The sequence below is a fragment of the Suncus etruscus genome, chromosome 1 (genome assembly GCF_024139225.1).
Source record: "Suncus etruscus isolate mSunEtr1 chromosome 1, mSunEtr1.pri.cur, whole genome shotgun sequence".
Classification (NCBI taxonomy): Eukaryota; Metazoa; Chordata; class Mammalia; order Eulipotyphla; family Soricidae; genus Suncus; species Suncus etruscus.
In genome coordinates this window covers 7,433,043-7,459,758 of record NC_064848.1, presented here as the reverse complement: position 1 = coordinate 7,459,758, position 26,716 = coordinate 7,433,043, and the positions used below count along the sequence as shown (strand labels likewise).

General features: G+C 44.1%; 1 protein-coding gene across 1 annotated transcript; it reads right to left on the bottom strand.

The window, feature by feature from the left end:
* On the bottom strand, positions 1 to 26,716 carry SPG21 (SPG21 abhydrolase domain containing, maspardin). The gene is made up of 9 exons (XM_049778306.1): positions 26,668 to 26,716; positions 21,372 to 21,457; positions 17,667 to 17,828; positions 15,202 to 15,282; positions 11,651 to 11,796; positions 6,631 to 6,739; positions 5,154 to 5,261; positions 2,423 to 2,563; positions 1 to 599 (listed from the first exon to the last, which is right to left on the bottom strand). The coding sequence occupies exons 2-9, from the start codon at positions 21,432 to 21,434 to the stop codon at positions 483 to 485; spliced, it is 927 nt and encodes a 308-aa protein (XP_049634263.1). The 5' UTR covers positions 21,435 to 21,457; positions 26,668 to 26,716; the 3' UTR covers positions 1 to 482.

Sequence of the window (26,716 nt, the reverse complement as noted above, 5' to 3'; positions counted from 1 at the left end):
TTGAAATTGAATGTTTATTCCAAATGCCCACAATGGTTGAAAGATGATGGGTGACCAGGAAAGCACTTGCTTGACTGGACATGAGGAGGAGCCGTTTTACGGGACAGCCCAGGACAGGGGAGGCCCTCGTGGCAGTTAAAACAAGGACTACATGGGTGCGGCCACATGGTGCAGCACTAACACAGCAAGTGAGTAAAGACAAAAGAAAAGGGGAACATTAACATTCTCTTCAGAACACAGTGGTGAAGACCTTGGTAGCAAAATTGTTGCGATTCTTAAAACAGGAATCTCCAAAAGTACCTCTTTAAATTCAAAGGCTAAAAAAGAGGAAGAGGGAGCAGTGCCCTGGCTCAGAGAAGCCGCTGCCTGTTGCCAAGAGGCTACCAGCCTCTTCAAGGGGATAGGTTGGGGCACTCAGGGGGCTGAGCGAGCGGGATCACGCTGGAACTCGTCAGACTTGTCCTTTGTGGCCAGTGCTGCAGTTACTGTTCCTCAGTGCCACCACTCAGGCCGTTTTTCTGTACCTCCAGTTCTTCTGCGCTCACCATTGATGGGTCGATGGCTGCGTATTTGGTTCCATGGAATTGCAGTAAATGTATCTGCAGAAAGGTAAACGTCATACAGGTTAATATTTGTGCCTGGGAAGCCACAGAGTGGCATATACCATAAAAATCTTGAGAGAATAGGAACGTCAGGGAACAATTCAAAACCACTATGTCCTGTTTTCATTTACTATGTGTCTTGTCTCGCCACATTCTTGCTGATGCTCATGAACAGTGAAGCATTCACCTGTCCCCTCTGGTCTGTCCTTCCCTCTGCTGTGGGGAGTCAGGGTCCCCCTTGCCTCAACTATCTGAACACCCACATGTGTGACTATCTCTGCATTTAGGATCCTTAGATCCATGGCCATAGATTAAGATGGGGTTTTCAGGGGCCGGAGAGATAGCATGGAGGTAAGGCGTTTACCTTGCATGCACAAGGATGGTGGTTCGAATCCCGGCATCCCATATGGTCCACCCAAGCATGCCAGGAGTAACCCCTGAGCGCTGCCGGGTGTGACCCAAAAACAAACAAAAACAAACAAAAAAAAAAGATGGAGTTTTCAGGGCTCTTTTTTTTTTTTTTTTTTTGAGTTTTGGGTCATACCTGGCAGCGCTCAGGGGTTACTCCTGGCTCTATGCTCAGAAATAGCTGCTGGCAGGCTCAGGGAACCATATGGGATGCCGGGATTTGAACCACCTTCCTTCTGCATGCAAGGCAAACGCTTTACCTCCATGCTATCTCTCCAGCCCCATTCAGGGCTCTTGATACTTTTTGCCACATGGCCAAAGCAATAGTTGTTCACCCCTTTGCAATATTCCAGGTCTAGAGGATGAAGAAGCAGTGTTTGGGGGTTAAGGAGGTGACTCAAAGGGCATTTGCTTTGCAATGGGGAGGCCTGGGTTAGAGCCCCAGCACTGAACCGTTCTTAAGTACCACATGGAAGGGCACGGCCCACAAGCATTCCCAGGTATGACTAAATTGGAAAAAAAAGAAAAAGAGCATGTATGTAGATATGTGAAATGTAATAAAATTAGATCAAGGGGCTGGAGCGATAGTACAGGGTCTTTGGGTCTTTGCCTTGCATGTGGCCAGCTCTGGGTTCAATTCTGGGCATCCAATACAGTCTCCTGAGCACTGTCAGCAGTAACACCTGAGCATCATTGGATGTGATTCCAAAACAAAGACAAACAAAAAAATTAGACAGTCATTCATGGAGCTCAGACTGATCCCACTGAGGATCTAACAGTATCTTGTGTTTTGAGGGCACAGTCCATTCTCAGCAGAGAATGGTGGTCGTTGAGGCCCAGTGCATGCACTTCCAGAGAACCTGCTTGAAGTCTCCCGAATATGGCACTATATTTTTTGTTTTGTATAGTTTTGTGGGGGTGGGGGCACACACAACTATGCACAGGGCTTACTCCTGGCTCTGTGCTGAGTGATCATTCCTAAAGGGTTCAGGGAATAAGTAGTGCCAGACACAAACCCAGTCTGTCGCATGCAAGGCAAGTACCCTACCCACTATACTACCTTTCTGGCCCCAGATATTATCCCTGCCTCGTTTGGAAAGATAATTCTGCAGTTCTCTTACTTTCTAATTCTATTATGAAAAGCAACAAAACAAACTTTCTTACTCTACCTATTTTTTTTTTTTTTTTGGTTTTTGGGCCATACCCGGCGATGCTCAGGAGTTACTCCTGACTGTCTGCTCAGAAATAACTCCTGGAAGGCACGGGGGACCATATGGGACCCCGGGATTCGAACCAACCACCTTTGGTCCTGGATCGGCTGCTTGCAAGGCAAACACCGCTGTGCTATCTCTCTGGGCCCCCTTACTCTACCTATTTTAAGGTGGTTTTAAGGTAACTGAGCAGGGACTCACCTGCACGTAGAGATTCACCTCTGCACTTCGGCACAGATACGGGAAATTGCCTCCTGTTTTCAGGTGAGCCCTTCGCGCATTAGGGTACAGTTTGTACATCTCTTCCTTAGCTTCCATTGAGAGTGCACTCTGGTCAAACACCTTTGGAAAATACACAAGGCAGAAACTTCCTGCTATTCTCATATTTCCTTTCACATTAGTGCCCCCTCCCCGCAAAGCCTCATTCTAGTGAGGATCTCACCGAACCCCTAGCCAGCTTCACCTCCAAACTCAGTAGCTATAAATTAAGAAAAAAATTTGGGGTGGGGGTCATTTTTTGATTTTGGGTCACACCCAGAGGTGCTTGGAGCTTACTTCTGGCTCTGAGCTCAGGGATCATCCTGGCTGTGCTCCAGAAACATAATGAGATACTGGAAATTGAACCAGGTCTGCAACAGGCAAGACAAGCTACTTGTTGTACTATCACACTGGCCCTGAAAAAAATATAAGAGTGTGTGTGTGTGTGTGATTTGAACCAATCCCAGCAGAGATTGTGGCACCAGGGACTGAGCCTGGGTTGGTCACTTGCAAGAAAAATGTCTTACCCCTTGCACTTTTTCTCGGGCCCCTGACTACAGATTTTGTTGTCAAACCAAATCTTTTCTTATTCTTTTTTGTCTTTATTTTGGGGCCATACATAGCAATGCTCAGGACTTCTGGCCGGGGATCATTCCTGGCAGGGCTTAGGGGGCCATATGGATTGAACTTGGGTTGGCTGTGTACAAGGCAAGTGCCCTACATGCTGTACAACTATTCCAGCCCCAAATATCTCTTTTCCTTTGAGGAAAATTTTTCTAATGTTGATTTCCTTAACTATGTTTAAGAATTTCTTCCTAAATATCCAGTTTGATTTAGTTAACTAAATCGAGACAGTTAACAACATTAGCAGTGAACAATCATAATTGAAAACTCCAAAGAACTGACCCAAAGGCAATGAAAAGCCGATTCAATGGGATAGTGCAGCTTTATGTTCACACAGCATTATTTGCAACAGCCAAGACATAGAATGAAGCTAAATGCCCATTCAACATAGCTGTGGTCTATCTACTATTCAACTATTTTAAAAAATAAGGTGGTGCCTTTTGAAGTCTACAGATAATTTGGTAGGCAAGGCACTTGCCTTGCATGTGGCTGGCCCAGGTTCAATCCTTGGCACCCCATATAGGTCCCCTGAGCCCTAGAAATAATTTTGAGAGTAGAGCCAGGAATAATCCCTGAGTACTTCAGGTGTGGCCCCCAAGTCTTCCCTCCCCCCCCCAAAAGTTTGTGCCTTTTGAGAAACAGTGACAAGATTCTAGTGATTATGGTAAGTGAAATAAGGAAGTGGAAAACAAGTTCCAGTTGGCTTCACTCCAACCTTAATATAAATAAAAGCAAACAAATGGGACGAGAAAACTCACTTCTGGACTTGAAAATTACCAGAAGGGGAAAGAGTATGTACAGGGGAGGCTCCAACACTGCAGAGGAAGAAAAATGAACCCATGAAATTCTACTATATTGGAAGTCATTAATAAATCAGTTTTAAAAAGTTATTATTTTTATATGTATATACATGTACACAAACATTTCTGGCTTCCCGGGCAGCAATTGGGGGCTATTCTCAGAGACTTGGTCAAATGGTCCAAATAGTTCAATGTGAGCACAAAGATGTAATACCTGATAACCCCTATCCCCTCTCCCAAATCTCATTATTTTATACATTTTTATTTACTTTGGTTCTGGGCCAGACCGGATAGTGCAGGGTTTACTTCTGGCTCTGGGCTCAGGAGACCATATAGAAAGCTGGAAATTGAACCTGGTCGGTCACATTCAAGGCAAATGCCTTAACCCCTGTACTGTAGCTACAGCCCAAGACTTTCTGGAATTCATGATTCTCTGTCCTTTTCAGTGCTATATAATGCAAGAACAAGAACACAAATGCTTAAGAATTTGCATTTGAATTTATTCCCCATCCCAGTTTTTTGCTTTTGTTTTGTTTTGGTGCCAACACCTGGCAGTGCCCAGGAATTACACCTGGCTCTTGTGCTCAGGAGTTACTTCTGGTTGTGTTCAAGGGACTATATGGGATGCCAGGGCTTGAATCTGGGTTGACTGTGTGTAAGGCAAATTCCCTATCTGCTGTGCTATCACTCCAGCACCTAAATTTATTTTTATTTCAATGGTGCTATTCCTGCCAGGAAAGATTATGGATAATTAACAATTTTTAAAATTGAGAAACTGCGCAAAGGGATGCTAAAAAAAATCTGAGGTAGAATTTCAAGAGGAACATTGAAAAGTTCTAAAATAATATAGAAGATCTTGACAAGTACATAGAAACATTTTGGCAGAAGAGATAGTGGTTTGAAAGTTTGCCTTTTACACAGCTGACTCTGGCTTGATCCTTAGCATCACATTGGGTCCCCTGAACATCTCCTAAGCACAGAGCCAGGAGTAAGCCCTGAGCACAGTTGGATACGGCCCCCAAACAAGTACATGAAAGGATCAGACAGGCTGGAGAGATAACAGGGCTTGTTAAGGTACTTGCTTTGAGGTGGCCCAGGTTGATCTCAGTACTCCAGTCTCAAGTTCTGAAACAGTGGTGCTGCTGGCCAAGACTAAGCCCCACTTGGGAGTCTCCCCAATGAAACAAACAAAAACCACTACCAACAAACAAAAATATACAGATCATTCAAACCAAAAAGAGAAAACTTACATCCATAATGGTGACAGGGATGTCCCGAATTTTATGAGGCTCCACGTAAGAATTCTGACAATTTAAGGTAAGTCTTGAAGCTAGTTCACTCTGACCCAAACTTTCCAGCTACAGAAAGAGACAGGCAAAGTATCAGAATTAATTCTGGTTTGCACATTCGACCCTTGGATTTATCAAGCTTCTTGGAAATACAGTATCTGTATGGTGGGGTCAGAGTCACTGAAGAGGAACTAAAATGGGAGATCAGGATCTATAAGGGAGGAAATGGGGAGGAGTGGTTATTTCTATTTTCTGAGCATGAGCTGCACTTTATCCCAGTGATTCTAAAAGGAAGTCCATCCTATAGCTCCAAGGTGACCAGTAGGGATTGAAGATATCTTAGCTCTTGAAGAAATTGCAGGAAAAAAAAAATGGAGAGGTCAGAGAGATAGCATGGAAGTAAGGTGTTTGCCTTGCATGCAGAAGATCAGTGGTTCGAATCCCGGCATCCCATATGGTACCCGAGCCTGTCAGGAGCGATTTCTGAATGTAGAGCCAGGAGTAACCCCTGAGCACTGACAGGTGTGACCCCAATAACCAAAAAAAAAAAAAAAATTGCAGAAAAATCATCCAGCCCACTAGTTCCTATATGCCAGTCTAAGTCCTGGCTAACTCAGATTCATCTGGAGTGAATACATAGGGGGAAAGTTTAGTAAAAATATAGGTTCCTGGGGCTGGAGAGATAGCATGGAGGTAAGGCGTTTGCCTTTCATGCAGGAGGTCATTGGTTCGAATCCCAGCGTCCCATATGGTCCCCCGTGCCTGCCAGGAGCAATTTCTGAGCATGAAGCCAGGAGTAACCCCTGAGCACTGCCGGGTGTGACCCAAAAAAACTACAAAAAAAAAAAAAAAACCTACAAAAAAATATATATATATATATAGAGAGAGAGGTTCCCTTGGGGGTCAGAGAGATAGTATAGCAGGAAGGGAACTTGTCTTGCATGTGTCACTGGCATCCCATATGGCCCCTTAAGCAATGCCAGAAGTAATTCCTGATAGCAGTCAGGGGTAAGCCCTGAGCATCTCTGGGTGTGGCCCCCAAACAAAACAAAACAATAAAACAAGTTCTATGGCCAGAGTATAGTACAGTACGTAGGGCATTTTTCTTTGCATGCAAATTAATTGGGTTCAATCCCTAACACCCTATATGGTCCCCCAAATCCCACCAGGAGTAATCCCTGAGTGTAGTCAAGATTTGAGCACCCCAAGTGTGGCCCTGAAACAAAACAAAACAAAACCAACCAGATTATCAGTATGAATGTTTTGGGATCTAGAATTCTAAGAACTCTCCCAGTTGATTTTGATGAATAGCTGTTTGGGGTGCATTCAAGTTAATGTGGAATACTTTTGACCAACACCTCTAACACATTCTCAGTGGTACAGACATGATCATTCCCAGTACAGGCACCTATGTCCCAAAGCCACAATCCTCACTTACCCTGTCCACCATGAAATCAATGGCATTAGCCATCAGAGGGTCCACGGGGCCAGATGAAAAGTTCCCAAGAACTATTTTTTTGAGCATAAACGATGGCATCAGCCAAAAGCTGTAGAACAAAAATTGTTTATTTAAATTTTCAAGACATATAAAAGACATAATTAACTCATCACTGAAGCTTTGTTGTTTCTTTGTTTTGTTTTTTTGGGTCACACCCGGCAGCACTCAGGGGTTACTCCTGGCTCTATTCTCAGAAATCGCTCCTGGCAGGCTCAGGGGACCATATGGGATGCTGGGATTTGAACCATCGACCTTCAGCATGCAAGGCAAACACCTTATCTCCATGCTATCTCTCCGGCCCCAACACTGAAGCTTTGTATTAGTTCAGGACTTCGGATCTAGAGATAAAAAGACCTAGATTCTTCCCCTTCAGAGAGCTAGTTGTAAAGCAACACATTTCTCTACACACCTTTTTTTTTTTTTTTTTGGTTTTTGGGCCACAGTCAGTGGCACTCAGGAGTTACTCCTGGCTCTGTGCTCAGGAGTCGCTCCTGGCAGGCTCAGGGGACCATATGGGATACCGGGGATTGAACCCAAGTCTGTCCCAGGTTGGCTACGTGTAAGGCAAACGACCTACTGATGTACTACCACTCCAGCCCTACTATACACCTTTCTAAGTTCAAAATGTTAAGAATGAGCATGATTTAAATTTTGAGCATTAAGAATAATTTTATACTATATTTTATATTTTGATAATACCATGATTTTTTTCCCTTCTAATTGAAACTTATTTCCAGTTAAACAATTTCCTTTGGAAAATAGAATACTTAAAAAATCAGGGACCAGAGCAATAGCATAGAAGTAGGGTGTTTGCCTTGCACACAGGCAACCCTGAAAAAACTCTGGTTCGATTCCCATATGGCATCCCATAGGGTCCCCCAAGTCAGCCAAGAGTGACTTCTGAGTGCAGAGCCAGAAGTAGCCCCTGAAAGGTGCTGAGTGTGACCCAAAAAGCTAAAAAAAAAAAAAAAAAAAAAATCAGGGACCAGAGTGATAGCACATCAAGCAGGGCATTTGACTTGCATATGGCTGAATCAGGCTCGATCCCTAGTATCTCATATGGTACCCTAAGCCTGCCAGGAGTGATTCCTGGGTGCAAAGACAGGAGTAAGCCCTGAGCGCCACTGGGTGTAACCCCAAAATAAATAAATAAAAGTAATTTAAAAGGGCTGGAGAGATAGCAAAGCGGTAGAGCATTTGCCTTGCATGTGGCCAAACCGGGAGGGACATGATTTGATTCCTGGCATCCCATATGGCTCCCCAGCCTGCTAGGGGCAATTTCTGAGTGCAGAGCCCTATAGGAGTAACCTCAGAGTGACACCGTGTGTGGCCCCAAAACCAATCAATCAATAAAGTTAAAAAATATTAAAATCAAATCAAACTTCATGGTCACTGGAGTAATAATACAGCAGGTAGGATACCTGCTGCAAATTGACTGATGGGTTTGATCCCTGGCATCACATATGGTCATGAGCCTTTCAGGAGTGATCCCTGAGTGGAGAGCCAGGAGTAGGCCCTGAGTACCGCCAGGTGTGGGGAAAAAAAACACCCCAAAACACAAGTAATCAACCTTTTTGATTGATTTGACAGGCCATAGAGATCTCAAAATTCAAAAAATGAATTATTACACTTCCCAAAGTTTATTGCTACGAAATTCAATTGGGCTAATAATACAAGGTCTTTCAACCTTTGGTGATTTTTGTATGTGGTCTATAGTTGATATTTATTCCATTAGTCAACATCTGTCAGTGCTTAGGGACTGCTCCAGCAGTGCTCAGGCTCAAACCTAGGCTTCTCATGTGCATGAGCTCATCTGCTATGTTCTCTCTGGTCTTACATTTCTCGTTTTGACAACTATAACAACTCCTCCTTCTTCTATTTTGGTTTATTGGGCCACACACAGTGGTGTTTAGGGTTTACTCCTGCCTCTGCACTAAGGATCACTCCAGGAGGGCTCAGGGGATCATATAGAGTGCAGAGAACTCAACTTGAGTTGGAGGTGTCCAAGGCTAGTATCTGCTGTACTATTTCTCAGCCCCAACTTTCTCTTCTAAAGTTCCAGGTGTGCCATGGTGAGTGGTGAATCTGATATCTGCCCCACCTGCATAGGAAACCTGTGTGAGCACTCCGGCATGTGATTAAAAAGTGGCTGGTGGCCAAAAGCAGATCCTGCCTTCTCAAAATCCAAACAGTTTTCAAAAGTAGGAGGCATAATCAATGAGCCTGAATGCATCATGTACCTGAATTATTTTTAGCTAATGTATCTGAGAAATTGCTGAGACTCATGAAGATCGAATCAGGAAACATTTAAAAAAATGTAAAAGGGGGGCCGGAGAGATAGGATGGAGGTAAGGCATCTTGCCTTGCATGCAGAAGGACGGTGGTTCGAATCCCAGCATCCCATATAGTCCCCTGAGCTTGCCAGGAGTGATTTCTGAACATAGAGCCAGGAGTAACCCCTGAGTGTTGCCAGGTGTGACCCCCCCAAAAAAATGTATAAGGGGCCAGAGCATTAGTACAACAGGTACAGCATTAATCTTGCACATAGCCAACCCAGGTTGGATTCCCAGCACCCCAGATGGTCTCCATGGTCCACCAGGAGTGATTCTTGAATAGAGCCAGGAGAAAGCCCCGAGGATCGTCAGATGTAGCCCCAAACAATAACAAACCTGTATCAGAGTAGGAGCTTAAGCGTATGTAAAAACAATGATTACCTATAATGTTCTTTGAAAACCAGCTGGTCATATGTAAGTGTGTGAGATGTGTGTGTGTGCCATTGAATTTCTTTGTAGTGTCCAGGGTGGGGAGCAGCATGAAGGTGCCACTAGAAGATCAGCAAAAGGTTTTGATAAAATTGAGAGGATGATTTAGAGGAATAACCACTGTCCCACACCAAACTGCTATGTCACCTATATTTATATATATGGTTTTTTTTGTTGTTGTTGTTGTTTTGCCATCACTCTGCAATGCTTAGGGCTTACTTACTCCTCACTCTGGGCTCAGGAAACCATACAGGGTGTGGGGATTAAACCTGGGTTGGATGCATGCAGTGCAAATACCTTCCCTGTGATACTATTGTTCAGCCCCTACTATTGCCTTTCTGAGGGGCAGTCTCAGGAGACTGAAGGTGCTGGCGTCTCCACTGGAGGTCTGGGGGTATGCACTATCTCAGGGAAATAACCCAGAAAGGGAAAGAGAACATTTTATTGCACAACAATTTGTGTTGGAACACGATGAAAAACCTGCCAGTGCCTCAAGATATCATCTGCTGATACACAGAACTATATGCATTGATAGCATTGCAGCAAGCATAAGATTATCTTCATTATAAATACACTAAAGAGAAATGTGAATGCTCATGTCAAATTATCTCTTTGGCCTATGTTGAAAACACTTAAGATCTATGAAAACAAACAAAAGAAAACCAGAAGGATAGTATAGTGGGGGGGGGGCAACTGCATAGCATGTAACCAGCCTGGACTTAATCCCCAGCATTCTTTATGGTCTCCTGAGCCCCACTAGGAGTGATTCCTGAGAACTGAGCTAGGAGTAACCCCTGACCACAGGCAGGTATGGCTCAAAAACAGATAATAAATAAATAAATATATATATATATATGTACTAAAAATAAAGTGTATTTAAGGACATTAAATTATACAAGATCAATATACAAAAATAAACTGTATTTTGTTCATTATCTTTTAATTTGTTTAAAGTACCATGATTTATAGTTATTCATAGTTGGGATTTAGGTATACCATGTTTCAGCACCAAACCTACCACCAGTATCTTCTTCCCTGCAATAGGGCTCCCAGGATCCCTCACCCCACACCAGCCAGTTTCCCTGACAGGCACATTTTTTTTTTTTTTTTTTTTTTGGTTTTTGGGCCACACCCTGTGACGCTCAGGGGTTACTCCTGGCTATGCGCTCAGAAGTTGCTCCTGGCTTCTTGGGGGACCATATGGGACGCCGGGGGATCGAACCGCGGTCCGTGCGCAGGCAAGGCAGGCACCTTAGCTCCAGCGCCACCGCCCGGCCCCTTTTTTTTTTTTTTTGGTTTTTGGGACAGGCACATTTTTTAAGTTAGGATCTTTTCAGTGCTGCTACTCTGTGGGTTGGATATTTAGCTCTACCACTTCTTTATACACTGATGTACTTGTAGCCCCTTGACCCCTGCTTCACGTTGCTTTCTCTCTCTTCTTCCCCACAACTGCATTTCTATATACTGTCAATAATTTATTTGGTTTGGAGCCATACCCAGCAGTTCTTGGGCTTACTCCTGGCTCTATGCTTAGGGATCACTCTTGGTGGGGCTCAAGGGACCATATAAAGTTCTGAGGATCCAAAGTCTTCCTCCTGGACTATCTCTCTAGACCCACCTATTTCTATTTGTGTGTGTGTGTGTGTGTCTAGACCCACCTATTTCTATTTGTGTGTAAGAGAGACAAGGGGGGTAGTTTTTTTTCTATTTTTTGTTGCTTCTTACTTTGGTTTGGGGCCATACCTGACAATGCTCAGGGATCACTTCTGTAAGTGCTCCAGAGACCATATGGATGTCAGTGATTAAACCCAGGTCAGCTCTGAGCAAGGAAAGTGCCCTATTTTCTGTACTATCACCATTTGTTTCTAATTTTCAATGCAAAAAGTGGAGTTGACCTCTCCCTCTGCACAGCACACACAAAAAAAACCAAACCACTGGGCTGGAGAGATAGCACAGCTGTAGGGCGTTTCCTTGCAAGCAACCAATTCAGGACAGCCAGTGGTTTGAATCCTGGCATCCCATATAGTCCCCCGAGCCTGCCAGAAGCAATCTCTGAGAGCAGAACTCTGAGCACTGCCGGGTGTGACCCAAAAACCAAACCAAACCAAAACAAAACATAAAAAAACCTTCAAACCAACATTCTAAAATTTCACAAGATAAAAGTCTTAAAGATTCTGGCTGAATGTCTCTGGTCTCACCTGTTTGCAGTCCAAGTTTGGTTGAAGATGGAAGTGTCACTGAAGGAGTTGCACAGAATGAGAGAGTGGACTCGGGGAGATTTGTGAGTATATTCAGCAAATTTCTGGGCCAAAAAGCCTCCCAAAGATGCTCCAAAAAGATGAACCTAATTGTAAACAAATGTGGGAAGTCCTGAAGCAATGATCACTCCTTGTTTAAAAATCAAGTGTTGTGACTAAATTCACCACTGGAGACTAAGCTGATCTATCTATATGAGTTAGAAATGCTGGACAAGTTGCATTTCAGTGCAACTTAGCCACTCTGTAAAGCAAAACAACCGTATACACAAATTATACAAGTTAAAAAACACAAATCAGGGTCTGGAGAGATTATACAATAAATAACATGCTTGCCTTGTTGGCAGCTGACCCAAGTGTGATCCCTGGCATCTTATATGAACCCCTGAGCATGACCAGGAGTGATTTCTGAGCAGAGAGTCAGGAGTAACTTCTAAGCATTGCCGGGTATGGCCCAAACCAAAGATAAATTAAAAAAATATGATTCCTATTTCATTAGAAAACAAAATACTTAGTATGTGTTTAAGAATGACCTAGTAATTTCACTCTCAAATATATCTATTTAAGAGAATAAGAAGCCTACATCTACATAAAGACTTGAACAGAATGTTTATTGTTTGTAACAGCCTGATAGTACAAACCAGATATGCACAAAATGTGAATGATTATACAATAGACTATTATTTGTTAATGAAGAGAATAAAGTGCTGATCCTAAAGGAGCCTTGGAAACAGAGTGAAAAAGCTGGCAAAAGCCACATATTGTATTATTCCACGTACATAAAATCTGTAGACCTGGGAATTCCATAGAGACAAAGTGGATAAGATTACTGGTTACGAGGAGGAGTAATTGCTAAGGAATATAGTTTCATTGGAGAGTAAAACTGTTTTAAGAGAAAAATGGCCAAGTTCCTATACCAAACTTCAAAACAAATAATGATCACTGACTCTTCCCTAGAAATCTGATCTGACTGATTCCTTTGGGTTCTTCTCAGAATTGGTGGAGGTAGATTCCCCTTTCTGCCTAAAGCCACAGCTGCCTGCACGACACCCAACACCTCTGACAAGACACACCACAGCTCCACAACTGAACTCAAATAATATGAGCAGCTGAACCTTCTCTCTCAGGTGGGACCAGGCTATAGGCTGAAAACTCTGGGATATTTCTGGAATGGGGGTGCACCGAGTTCCCCCACACCTACCCTGACTCTGGAAAATCATCTGTCTCTACCCACACCCATCATTTTCCCAGAAGAAAAATGGCACAGCTCCTCCACCAAGCTTCAAAAGAAAATAATGGCCGCCAACTCTTCCAAGTAGTCTGGTCGGGGCTGAAAATTGGGGTCTTCTTAGAACAGGTGGGGGGCAGAGTCCCCTCTGCATGAACCACAGCAGCCACCACCATACTAATAACTGCCAACAGAAACGATCTAGCTCTACAACTTGATCAAACTTCTAAGCCATCAAAACTTCTAAGCCATCAAATTTGTTCCAGATCTATAGATGCTGGATACCTCAAATTTTCTTTTTTTTTTTTTTTTTTTTTGGTTTTTGGGCCACACCCGGTGACGCTCAGGGGTTACTCCTGGCTATGTGCTCAGAAGTCGCTCCTGGCTTGGGGGACCATATGGGACGCAGGGGGATCGAACCTCGGTCCGTCCTAGGCTAGTGCAGGCAAGGCAGGCAAGGCAGGCACCTTACCTCTAGCGCCACCGCCCGGCCCCGATACCTCAAAATTTCAGTGTCAGCCAGTAGTATCACAGGAAATCCGATGGGAGAGTTACACAGTAATATACTAAGCTCAGTGAGCCTAAACAGTAACAAGAGAAGACTCAGCTAACACCAACTACAGTTCATGTAAGACACTGACTTTAGTACTCCATAAAAAAAATACAACAATTAGGGGCTGGAGAGATAGCATGGAGGTAGGGCATTTGCCTTGCATGCAGGACAGTGGTTAGAATCCCAGCATCCCATATGGCCCCCTGAGCCTGCCAGGAGCAATTTCTGAGCGTGGAGGCCAGGAGTAACCCCTGAGCACCGCTGGCTGTGACCCAAAAAAACAAAACACAGAAACAAAACCCAAAAAAAAAAACCCCAAAAAACAAAACAAAACAAAACAAAAACAACAATTATTTCAAATTGACCTGTAATGATCTCAGTTTTGATAATACCATTTGACTTTGTGTTGCAACAAACAATATGAAGTAAATTTGTTTGTGTCTGGATAAAAGCTGGCTATGGTGGTGGGTGGGAGATTGAGGACTCTGGTGAAGGCAAAGTCACACTAGTTGTGGTCTTGGTGTTTGAACATTTATTGTCTAAAACAACTATTATGAACAACTTGGTAAACCATGGTGTTACAGTAAATTTTGTTTGTTTGTTTTTGGGTCACACCCGGCAGCGCTCAGGGGTTATTCCTGGCTCTACGCTCAGAAATCGTTCCTGGCAGGCCCAGGGGACCACGTGGGATGCCGGGATTCGAACCACTGTCCTTCTGCATGCAAGGCAAACACCCTGACTCTATGTTATCTCTCTGGCCCCCAATTTTTTTTTGTTTGTTTTTTGTTTTTTGTTTTTTGGGCCACACCTGGCGTTGCTCAGGGGTTACTCCTGGCTGTCTGCTCAGAAATAGCTCCTGGCAGGCACGGGGGACCATATGGGACACCGGGATTTGAACCAACCATCTTTGGTCCTGGATCGGCTGCTTGCAAGGCAAATGCCACTGTGCTATCTCTCTGGCCCCCCCCCTTTTTTTTTAAAAGTTCTAAAATTAGAGATGTAGCTCAGCAACAAAGTGCTTGATTTGCATAGGTAAGGTTCTGGGTTTGGTCCCTAGAAGAATCCCTCAAAATTTTAAGTTCTAAAGTATGGGGCCGGAGAGATAGCCCAGCGGTAGGGCATTTGCCTTGCATGTAGCTAATTCAGGATGGATGGTGGTTCAAATCCGGCATCCTAGATGGTCCCCCGAGCCTGCCAGGAGTGATTTCTGAGCACAGAGCCAGGAGTAACCCCAGAGCACTGCTGGGTGAGTCAAAAAAAAAAAAAGTTCTAAAATGGACTACCCTGTGAGGATGGTATGTACCTGAGAACATACTAAAAACCATTAAATTATATATTTTAGCTAAATTGTAAAGTATGTAATTGTAGCTCATAAAAGTTGTTATTAAAGCAAAAATTACACTAGGGCTTTTTCATGTAAATGTTTGCATTTAAAATCAATGGGTAGCCACAGAGATTAGAAGAGACGAACTCCATTTCCAATCCCTGTTTCTACATATGGCCCCTGAGTACCATTAGAATGTCATTTCCTTAGCAAAGAATAAAAATAGCTCCTGAGTACTGCTGAATGTTGCCAAAAACAACAAAACCCCGAAAGAACACAAAACAAAATCAATACTCAAGTTGCATATGAGTGGCCTGGGTTTCATCCCTGATGATGGAATGGGGATGGGTGAAGGGAGAAAACATAAGTAACTGATTTCAGGTACTCACTTTATCCAACTGCAAATGGTCTAACAGTTTTCTGAATCCATCACAGAATTCAAGATGGTCCCAATAAACTGGATACTGTAACTGAAATAAGAACCATTTAGAATTCGCTAAAAAAACTTTTAAAGGCAAAAATGTAACTCATATATATCAGAAATATTTAGGATTCAAATAATAGGACTTCTCAGTGCTCAAGCTCTGCTCTTTAAATTCTCACCATTCTTCCTTCAAACTAGTTAAGGCTTTTTGAGATTCAAGGATGAACAGAGCAGAACCCAATCAAGGAACGAATACAGCTTTCCCTCAATAATAATTTCACTCTGAATTATGGTTTAGAAGTGCTAAAAAGAAAAATAAATCTGTATACTAAGGAGGGACTGGAGAGACAGTACAACAGGTGAAGCTCTTGCCTTGCTGACCCTTATTTGATCCCCAGCACTGCACAGAGTATCCTATCACACACCACCAGGAGGCACAGAGTCAGTACTAAACTGAGCACAGCCAGGTATGGTCCAAACTAGTAACCAACCATTAATTACCATATTTCATTTTTTTTTTTTTATACTTTTTTTTTTTTTTTTTTTTGGTTTTTTGGGCCACACCCGTTTGACGCTCAGGGGTTACTCCTGGCTATGTGCTCAGAAATCGCCCCTGGCTTGGGGGGACCATATGGGACGCCGGGGGATCGAACCGTGGTCCTTCCTTGGCTAGCGCTTGCAAGGCAGACACCTTACCTCCAGCGCCACCTACCCGGCCCCACCATATTTCATTTTTATTTATTATTTTGGGAGAAGCATATCTGACAGTGTTTAGAATTTACTCCTGGCTCTGTGCTCAGGGGTCTCTCCTGGTGGGTTCATGGAGTCACATATGGTGCCAGGAATCAAATTTGGATGGGCTGTGTACCAGGCAAGCGCCCTACACACTGTATTATTGCTCTGACCCCCACTTCTACTTTTTTTGCTTCTGGGTCACACCCAGCAGAGCTCAGGAGTTACTCCTGGCTTTGCACTCAATAACCACTCCTGGCAGGCCTGGGGGACCATATGGGATACCGGGATTCGAACCACCGTCTGTTTGGATTGGCTATGTGCAAGGCCATATCTCCGGCCCCTGACTTCCACTTTTTAAGGGGAATTCAATAAAGTAATTTCTCTTTTGTTAAATGACTTGGTCATTCTGATTTTCTTCCCTCCCAAGCAGTGCTCAGGACATTCAGTGGACTCCTCCAGTGATTTCCAGGATCAGCTTGGCAAGGTTCAATGCTTGGGACAAAGGGACCTGGTGCTGCTCGGGCCTTTCAGTGCTGGGGGATCAACCAGGCTATAGATAGTCCTGGGGCCTCCCAGGACAAAGAAGGGTTGTACTCAGTGATGCTTGGGGATCATGTGGTGCCAGGGATTACAGCTGAGTCGTTGCATTCAAGGCACACACTTTCACCCCTGAATTATCTCTGGTCCTGTTATCTGATGTGTGTGTGTGTGTGTGTGTGTGTGTGTGTGTTTTAAGTCACCCCCAATGGCACTCAGGTAATTCCTGGCTATGTGCTCAGGAATTACTCCTGGCAGGCTTGGGGGACCATATGGGGTGCTGGGGATCGAATCTGGGTCGGCTATATGCAAGGCAAATGACCTACACATTGTGCTATCTCTCTGGCCCCCCTCTATCTGATTTCTTGCCTATATTTGTACCCCTCGGCAAAAAACATCAGATGCTTGATCCTAAAACAGCCTAGATATCAGTGTTAACATGATGAAGAAAATAAAACATGGGTGCTCATTCATTTCTGAGGACTCAGACTTGTCAATAAAGAATCCCCCGCTAGGGCTGGAAAGCTGACTCAAAGGGCTGCTGCACACGCTTTGCATGCAGATGCCCAGAATTCAACCCTTGCATTGCACAGCCCCCAGGATGGCTAAGCGCAGGAAGCATCATACCCCTGAACACTGTGCTGAGGGGCAAGGCTGGCAGCGTAGCAAGAGGTGATCCCTCTCTTAAGACATCGCAATCTCTCAGCAAGTTTGTTTGAAACACTTAGATTCATTCTATCATTACAACTCAATGGGCTGGATCTTGAATTGTAGAGGAGTCTCAAATTTGCTGTAATATGTTTTGGGGAAGTGCATTCCTTGGCAATGCCAGACACTGACTCCAGGATGCCAATATACAAGCATACCTCCAGCCCTTAGGTCATTATCCTGGCCTCTAATATTTTACTTTGAATATTAAAGTTCCATTTATGGATACAATTTCACAATTCTGAGACAGGCTGGAGACAGACTTCCAAATAGGAAATCTGAGAATCTGTGTCAGATAATAGAAAGGAGGTGTGATTTTTATGAAGCCTTTAAAAACACTGTACCAGGTCCAGAGAGAGTTCAAAGGGCTAGAGCACACAAGCTTTGCATGCAGGAGGCCCATGTTCCATACCCAGAGCTCTGTGTGACTGCTGACTCAATGGTACTTACAGCGATGACCCGGTAACCCCATCCAGTCAAAGCCAGAATCTGCCGGAAAAACACATCTGCAGTTCCACTGACTGGGGGCAGGAATATGAGTGGACACCGGATGTTTCTGGGGCCTGCGTCATAGAGTGACCATATCTTACTGTCATCATCGTCCACAATAATCTGAAGTGGAAGTTTGGGGGAGAAAAGGGTCAGCATGTAGATCTAGTTTTACACCGTCATTTATCACTGTCATTCCACTGGCAATTCTACGCAAACTGCTGATTAGCATGTCCAATAAACTGCTTTAGATGCCCTTTCCTTCTTTAGTGCTAAGAAAACATTCTACAGAATGATTTTCACCCAGTTACTTGTCATTAATAGAAATGTTTCCTTTCCACTCCTCAGCATGTGAAGTCCACCCCCTCATCTAGTCCATGTGAATGAGATATCCTGATAAACTCAGTCTTGTGACAAGTTGATGAGCAAACCCAGGCATCACATTTGTTTAAAGATTCTTGGAGGTGTCAGTGGCCCCATCAGCTTGCTCCAACAAGTCATCATAAATTTGCTAGATTTTTTTTTGTTGTTGTTATTGAGGTATTTTGGTGGGGGAGGCCTTGGAGACATACCTGTGTTGTCTATGGACTATTCCTAACTGTGCTTATAGATCCTAGCGGTACTTAGTTATAGGGGAGTACCCTGGCAGTTCTCTCATTTTTCCTTTTTTTGGGCCACATTCAGTGGTGTTCAGAGGACCATGTGGTACTGGAATGAAACAGACTTTCAGTATGCAAAGTATAAACTCAGTCTATCAAGTGATCTCTCCAACCCAAGGTGAAGTCTATTTTGTTTACCCTCAGCTAGACTTCATTTCTGGCAACTTATTTCTTCTCTGTATCCATATATGTGTATATATGCATATATGTATCTGTGCATGTGAGTATGCATTTATACCTTGATATATGTTACATATATATCTATACACTGGAGCATGTATATAAGCATGTGTGTTTACATGTGTGTATGGTGTATCTGCATGTATATTTGTGTGTGAGGGTAGGTAGGGGCTGACTGAAACAGAGAGTCAAAGTGGAAAGAGAATGTCAAGGCTTGAAGCTCTCAGCAGAAATTGTGCAGACAGTACCACTCAGGTGCCATTTCAAAAACTTGACAGAGCAAGGGGAAGACAGGTCGGAGGCAGGCAGATGTGTCACTGCCCCCTGGGAAACTTGTAAACCACTCAGCCAGCAGTGGGGGGGGGGGGGAATGGCACCAGGGAACACTGGCTTAGTTGGGACAATGGGCAGGGAGGAGATGAACATTAAAAGCTGAGAGTGTCATATATGCTCAGCACGGGGTCAGTCAGCTTTTGCAGGACAGTATTAGTGCTTCGTGTCTCATTATTTGTAGTTTCTGTGAACTTGTGGTGATATTAGGAGAAGTACATTGACTGCTTGAATTTACTTCATTTTTCACTTACCACTGCCCAGGGGATGACTTCTGACAGGATACGGGAATCATATGCAGTGCTGGGATCAAACTAGTGTCTATCTGCAAGGTTATGTGCACGGCAAACATGCTACTTGCTACACTCTCTGGTCACTAACTGTGCGACCTTTGGCCAATGCAAATTACTACCTGTCCCATTTATATGTTAAAAAGTTAAAGCCTCCAGGCTCTATTTTCTTTTGTTTTTTTAGGCCACACCTGACCATGTTCAGGTAACTGTATGGGATGCCAGGGATCAAACCCAGGTCAGCCTTGTGCTAGGCAGTGCTCTACAGTATCACTCCAGCCTCTCCAGATTCTATGTTCTAAAAGTACCTGTTGGTGTTATTGAGGGAGGCACAGGGATGACGGCAATGGAGCAGGACTGGTGCAGGGGACACCATTTCCTATGAAACTTCCCCAGGCTCTGCTTGCTCATGTCATCTTTTATATTTTGCTATTCAGTTTTGCCTTTCCTGTTTCTTCTCAGTTATCATTATAACCCAAAAATTCTCTAATAACCAGGGCTGGAGTGATAGTGTAGCAGGTAGGGCATTTACCTAGTATATGGCTGAGCTGCGTTCAATCCTCAGCATTCCATATGGTCCCCTAACTGTGCCAGAGTAATTTCTGAGTGCAGAGCCAGGAGTACCTCCTGAACACCATTGGATGTGGCCCCTCAAAACAAAAATAAAATAAACAACTCCCCTCAAACAAAACAATAAAACTAGTGACCTTTCACAGCATATTCAGTAAATCCCAGTCTTATAAAAGTAATTGAAGTAGTATGTTCTGAATACAAAACATATTTTTTTTTGGTTCTGGGCTACAACTGGAAGTATTCAGGGCTTACTCCTGGCTCTGTGCTCAGGGATCACACTTGGTGAGGCACAAGGGACATATGTGGTGCTAGAGATTGAACTCACATCAGTTGCATCCAAGGCAAGCTACATCACTACTATCCTATCTCTTCAGCCCCATTAATTTCCATTTTCTTAGAGCTTATTCAGTGATAATTTTGTCAGAATATCTTCAGAAGACAAGCTACATGTCAGATAATTTAAAATCCAACATTGGGTTGGAGAGATAACTTGATAGACTGAGTTTATACTTTGCATAATGAAAGTCTGGGTTCATTCCAGTATCTCATGGTCCTCTGAGCACCACTAAATGTGGCCACCCCCCCCAAAAAAAAGAAAAATGGGGGAACTGCCAGGTACTCCCTATAACTAAGTACCGCCAGGATCTATAAGCACAGTTAGTGTCCATAGACACCACAGGTATGTCCCCAAGGCCTCCCCCACCAAAATAACTCAATAACAACAACAACAAAAATCTAGCAAATTTATGATGACTTGTTGGAGCAAGCTGATGGGGCCACTGACACCTCCAAGAATCTTTAAACAAATGTGACGTCTGGGTTTGCTCATCACAAGACTGAGTTTATCAGGATATCTCAATCACATGGACTAGGTGAGGGGGTGGGCAGGTACAGTGCAGGGCTACAGTTTCCTGAATAGCAAGAAATAAAGCAGAATGCTCTTTGGTAAGTGGTCAAATTAGTTTTAAAATTAATTTGATTTTTATTTTGTGGGGGAGGAGCCCCTACCTGGTGATACTCAAGGCTTACTTACTTAGCGCTGCACTTAGGGATCACTCCTTGCAGGGCTCAGGGAACCATATTGGATTTCAGGGATCAAACCCCAGGTCAGCCACATACAAGGCAAGCACCATACCTATGGTACTATTTCTCTAGCACCTAACAGTGAATGTCTTAAATCACAATACAATTACTCTTCCGTACACAAACCAAAACTCTAGTGTAACTGAACAGCTGCAATCATTTGGGATTAATGTAGACATTCCAGACAGAGAAGGTTCCCAACAGATCACGATAGAATGAGTCATGTGACCCAGAGTAAATCTTTAATCCGAGGCACAGGTAAATACTGTACTAGACTCTGACTGTACTTACTTCATATTCATAGCTACTATTGCTCCATACATTCCCACTGAGGACAAATATTCCTGCTTAATCAGAAACGTAAAGCAAAGGTAAAATAAGTATATTATACTACCTTTGACACTGAATGTGTCTCAGCCCAATACACTAACAAGGAAAGATGGGCTTTAAGCTCAGTGACCCAACATCCTGCCAATCTCAGTGGTTTTCATTCACCCACAAGACAGTGGAAGATTTTGCAAAGAACAGGAGTAAGAAAACGCCATACATACCTTTTTAAGGGGAACTGTACTTCTAAACCAGTTATAATCAGGAGAGATTTTAATCTCTCCCATGATTAGGCAAAATGGAGGTTAACCTGAAATAAAAACACATGGGTTCATGTCAAAATTCAGGTTTACAGAACTAACTGTACAGTCTGGCCTAGCAACAGCAATGTTAAAGAGTCAAGCCAAAGAAATGAGTGTATAAAGACAAACTCCAGAAAGCAATTTGATGAAACCTTCTCACTGCAGAACAAAGGGCCCTCTGAGATATTTATTCTATCCCCGATAAGTTCGTCCTTAAAAGAATCTGGTCTCAAACATTGACACAACTTATCCAAGGTCCATGGCTTCTGCAGAAAGAGGACCAAAGACAGGACAACCTTTTTTTCTTTGCCTTTTTGGGGGGTCACATCCAGCAGTGCTCAGGGCTTACTTCTGGTTCTGAGTCCAGGGATCACTCCTGCTGTGATTTGGGGTACCTTGTGGGGCGCCTGCCCTGATGTACTATGGCTCTAGCTCAGGCCAATGTGTTCTTGACTCCAAGCTGCCCTATGCACAGGATTCAAAACTATAATACCATCACCTGTTCTTGGGACACATTTCAAGAACCTATTTTAATCAAGATTAAATTCTGGGGCCGGGCGGTGGCGCTAAAGGTAAGGTGCCTGCCTTACCTGCGCTAGCCTAGGACGGACCGCGGTTCGATCCCCCGGCGTCCCATATGGTCCCCCAAGCCAGGAGCAACTTCTGAGCTCATAGCCAGGAGTAACCCCTGAGCGTCACCGGGTGTGGCCCAAAAACCAAAAAAAAAAAAAAAAAAAAGATTAAATTCTGTCTGACAGAATTTGATTTTTCTACTTTACTTACTTTTATAAGGACTCTAAAGCATGGTTTTGCCTGGTCTTGAATTCCAAAGACAAACTGTAGCTGCTCAACTCTGGACCTTTAGAGATTTGAGTCATTCCATCACACTGCAGCCACTGACCCTGCTTTTTAGTCCCTGAGTTTGTGGTTCTGACAGAATTTGAATGATCCACACTAGCGAAGGGAGTTACTGTAAGTTTTCCCAAATGCCATAAATTTAACTAAAGTGAAACAGAGTTCTAGAAGCTCCTGTGCATATCTAATACATGGAGACTAGCCACTAGTTAAGCTCCAAACTGTCACTACAGTGAGCCTCAGAAAGAGATTTGAAAGCCCTGTAACAGCAACCAACAAAACATGTGCCATAGAGGAAGAATGTGTGAGCCTCTGCTGTTCAACTGGCCATTTCTAACTTTACCAATCTTGGAAAAGCCACAGATTATTTCAGTCATATTTTCATATCTACAACTGTTTCACCAAAGCTAGAGTTGGGCATGGCACACAGCAGGCACCAGGTATTGATTGCAATGAATCACGTTGTTCAAGGCAAGACTAGTGGCCCCACTAATCTACAAGTACTAGTTTGGCCTGGCATAGTCCACTTTTCTCTTCCCTCAGTCCTCCATATTTCGTCATAAGGAATTTGAAATGATAGTTCTCTGTTGCAGATTCTATTGCCCAATGAGGAACTGGGTTAGAAAAATTCAGAGAACGGCTTTGCACCTTGACCTTAGTCGGGACTTCCTAGCAGGGTTAGTATGTGGTAGAGACTAGGACTGACTTCACTCGTTGGCTGGCTCAGAGCTGTCCTTGTGAGTGGGCACTCTGGAATGCCACAGAGGGGACTCTAGACTTAACAGAACATGAACATTCCTTCTTGACCCTTTGGGAACACAGGCACTCAGGAGCACCCACAGTTACCTCTAACCTCTGGAACCCCAAAATGGTAAATGGTAATAATAATAAGTAAGTCTTGCTGGATGGGTATCTTTTGGGGTAGTACTATTAGAAACATTTTCTTAAAATCTAATTGCTGGGGCTGGAGTGATAGCACAGCAGTAGGGCATTTGCCTGGCGCGCAGCTGATCAAGGGATCTCGGTTTGATCCCTGGCATCCCATCTGGTCCCCTAAGCCAGGAGTGATTCTGAGCACATAGCCAGGAGTCACCCCTGAGCATCACTGGGTGTGGCCCAAAAACCAAAAACCAAAAAACCTAATTGCTAAACTGGAGTGATAGTACCACAGGCAGGATGTTTATCTTTTATGCAGTTGACCCAGGTTCGATCCGTGGTGTCCCTTATGGCTTCCTGAGCCTGGCAGGAATAATTCCTCAGTGCAGAGCCAGGAGTAACCCCTGGCATTGCCAGATGTGCCCTATCCCCAAATTTAATTGCTCTTAAGTAACACATATACACACAATTTACTGTATCAGCTAAAAATCCATATTCAGATTCATGACTATTATTTATAGTGAAATAAGGTCATTCTTTGAATATCTATTTTCTCTTAAATATCAGTAATTTAAGAAAGTCATTTTAAACTTATTATCTTCTTCTAAATTTGTTTTTATTTTTAATTGAAAGTAATGAGCACAAATAGTTTCTGCTGGAATATTTTCTAATATTTTCACTTAAATCATTCCTATATAATTGAAATATTTTCTGATGGCCAAATTTTCTAGACTTGCATTTCTATCATTTTCTCTACAAGAAAAAAAATATCAAAAACAACTTTAGCAAGGAACATTTCAAAAGAGTTATAGAACACCATTGTGAAGTAAAGCCAGGAAGTTGCTTCAGGATTTACCAAACTTGGGATAGTTAATCATTCACAATTTTGAATCATTTGCAAAGAACAAACCAAACTACCACCAAATTCCTATCACAATCAGGCACACACTTTTAGTCATTCACTTTCTCCCTAATAAGAAGTAGAAAGAAGTCCCTTACCACAGTCCTTGGTATGATCTACAACGACCTCAGTTTAGCAGTACATTTTATAATGAGTCTTGCTGGATGGAGACATTCTACCCAACAATGGAATTTTTGTGGAGACAAGTGGTTTGGACACTTGTGCTGGTCTGGCAAAACATGAAAGGTAAGTTCAAGAGCAAATGTTGCCTCTGACCAGCTGACATCTAGGTGAAAAAAAACTTCACTGCTGCAAAAGGAAGGCAGCTGGAACAGTATGAAAAGAAAGTTTGTTTCCCAGTAAAGGCTACTTATATTTTTTCAGGTCACGAGAGAAACTTTCTATAGATGGCAAAGGTTCACTGAGATTGTGACCCAACCGGTCAGTATTAAGAAAGAAGAAAGATGCACTGCCAGAATAATACTGACTTCTCTCTTGGGATTCAGTTCCTCATAAAGACGAATGCTCTTATTGAAGATGATGGGAGAGGGCCTGCAGAGATTAGCCTTAAATCATGCCTACAGAAATCCCTCCTAGGGCCTGCTTAACTGGTCTCTGTACAATGATAAAAACTGCCTGTTTTGGGCCCGGAGAGATAGCACAGCGGCGTTTGCCTTGCAAGCAGCCGACCCAGGACCAAAGGTGGTTGGTTCGAATCCCGGTGTCCCATATGGTCCCCCGTGCCTGTCAGGAGCTATTTCTGAGCAAACAGCCAGGAGTAACCCCTGAGCATCGCCGGGTGTGGCCCAAAAACAAACAAAAAAAAAAGAAAACTGCCTGTTTTGAAATAAAATGGTAAACATTTTGTTTTTTTGAGGGGAAGGTGTGGGTGCCTCTACCTGTTGGTGCTCTGGGATCCCTCTCTACAGTGATCCATGAAGTATATGGTTCCAGGAGCAAAACTGAGGGTTTCCAAGTACAAAGTCTGCTCTCCAGAGCTTTGTGTTGCCTCTGGGACCTTCACAATAGTTGACACAAAACCAGCCTTACAAAACCAGCCAGAAGTTTCTGATGCTCTGCCTCTACCTGTAGTTGACCTACATATGATTATTATCAATAGCACCAAGGACAAAATATGAGAATCTGAAAGCCTCTCAGTGAAGCAATTGGCTTAGTAATGCACGTCTAGCCAAACGAGTACAGTTTTAGTTTTGGTTTTCGGGCCACACCCCGCAGAGGCCAGGGCTTACTCCTGGAGGCCCAGATGTGGTGCTGGAATTGAACCCAGGTCAGCAAGCAAGTGCTCTATCCCCATGTACTACTGTTCTGGCCTCCATGTTATTCTTTTTTTTTTTTTTTTCCTTTTTGGTTTTTGGGCCACACCCGGCAGTGCTCAGGGGTTATTCCTGGCTCCATGCTCAGAAATTGCTCCTGGCAAGCACGGGAGACCATGTGGGACGCCGGGATTCGAACCGATGACCTTCTGCATGAAAGGCAAACACCTTACCTCCATGCTATCTCTCCGCCCCCCACCACCATGTTATTCTTCTGCAGTGCTCTTCAGGAAAGACGTGTCCTTCTTTTATACCAAGACCTTCTAGGCCTCTTGGGAGGAAAAGCCACTACATGTCATTCTGCCGAGAAGCCTCATCTCGGGGCTGATGTTGGCTAAAAGTTTTGGAGAACTCTTAATGGTCCCTGGGTCTTTTAGAACTTTTGTGCCAACAAGGAACTGGAATGCAGTGGGTGGAGACAAAGAAGCTGCATCAGTGCAGAACTTCTAGGTCGCTAACAGCATAGGGAAGATGCTCTGGTCTGATTTTCCTCACTTGGCAATGACAAGGGACATCGGTGCTTTTCAGACGGGCCAACACAGCGGATCCACCCCGCTCAAGAGTTCTTTTTTTGGGGGGTTTGGGCCACACCCGGCGTTGCTCAGGGGTTACTCCTGGCTGTCTGCTCAGAAATAGCTCCTGGCTGGCACAGGGGACCACATGGGACACCGGGATTCGAACCAACCACCTTTGGTCCTGGATCGGCTGCTTGCAAGGCAAACGCCGCTGTGCTATCTCTCCGGGCCCTGAAGAGTTCTTCAGATAGGAAAGGAAGAAGCCAGGCTCTCACTGTTTGCAGATGACAGGATGCTCTACTCAGAAACCCCTGAAGACTCTACCAAAAAGCTTCTTAGCAGCAATAGATGCATATAGCAAATGTGGCAAGCTGCAAAATAAAAAAAAATAAAGAGTTCTTCGAAGTTCACTGACACACTTGCTGGTGATTGCTTGGCAGAAGAAGTCCTGGCAGGACCTGGGCAGCCCGCCCCGGGTCCCCCCCTGCTTGTCCCACCAGTGAGTACTGGACACAGGGAGTCCCCCAGGCACGACCCTTGAGCTCACACGCGACTCCACACGGATGCACACGCACACAGGGACGCCCAGTCAGTCATGTGCATGGTCACATGGACCGGGCCACACTCAGACACCCCGACAGAGGCCGTCCGGGCCCCCCGTTCCTGCAGCACAGCCCGGGCATCCTCCAGCCGCACTCCCGCTGCCCGGGGCCTACAAGACCCGGCCCGACCCTCACCTGCCGGGGCGACCCCGAGGGAGCTCTGGGCTCAGACACCGGCGCGGGG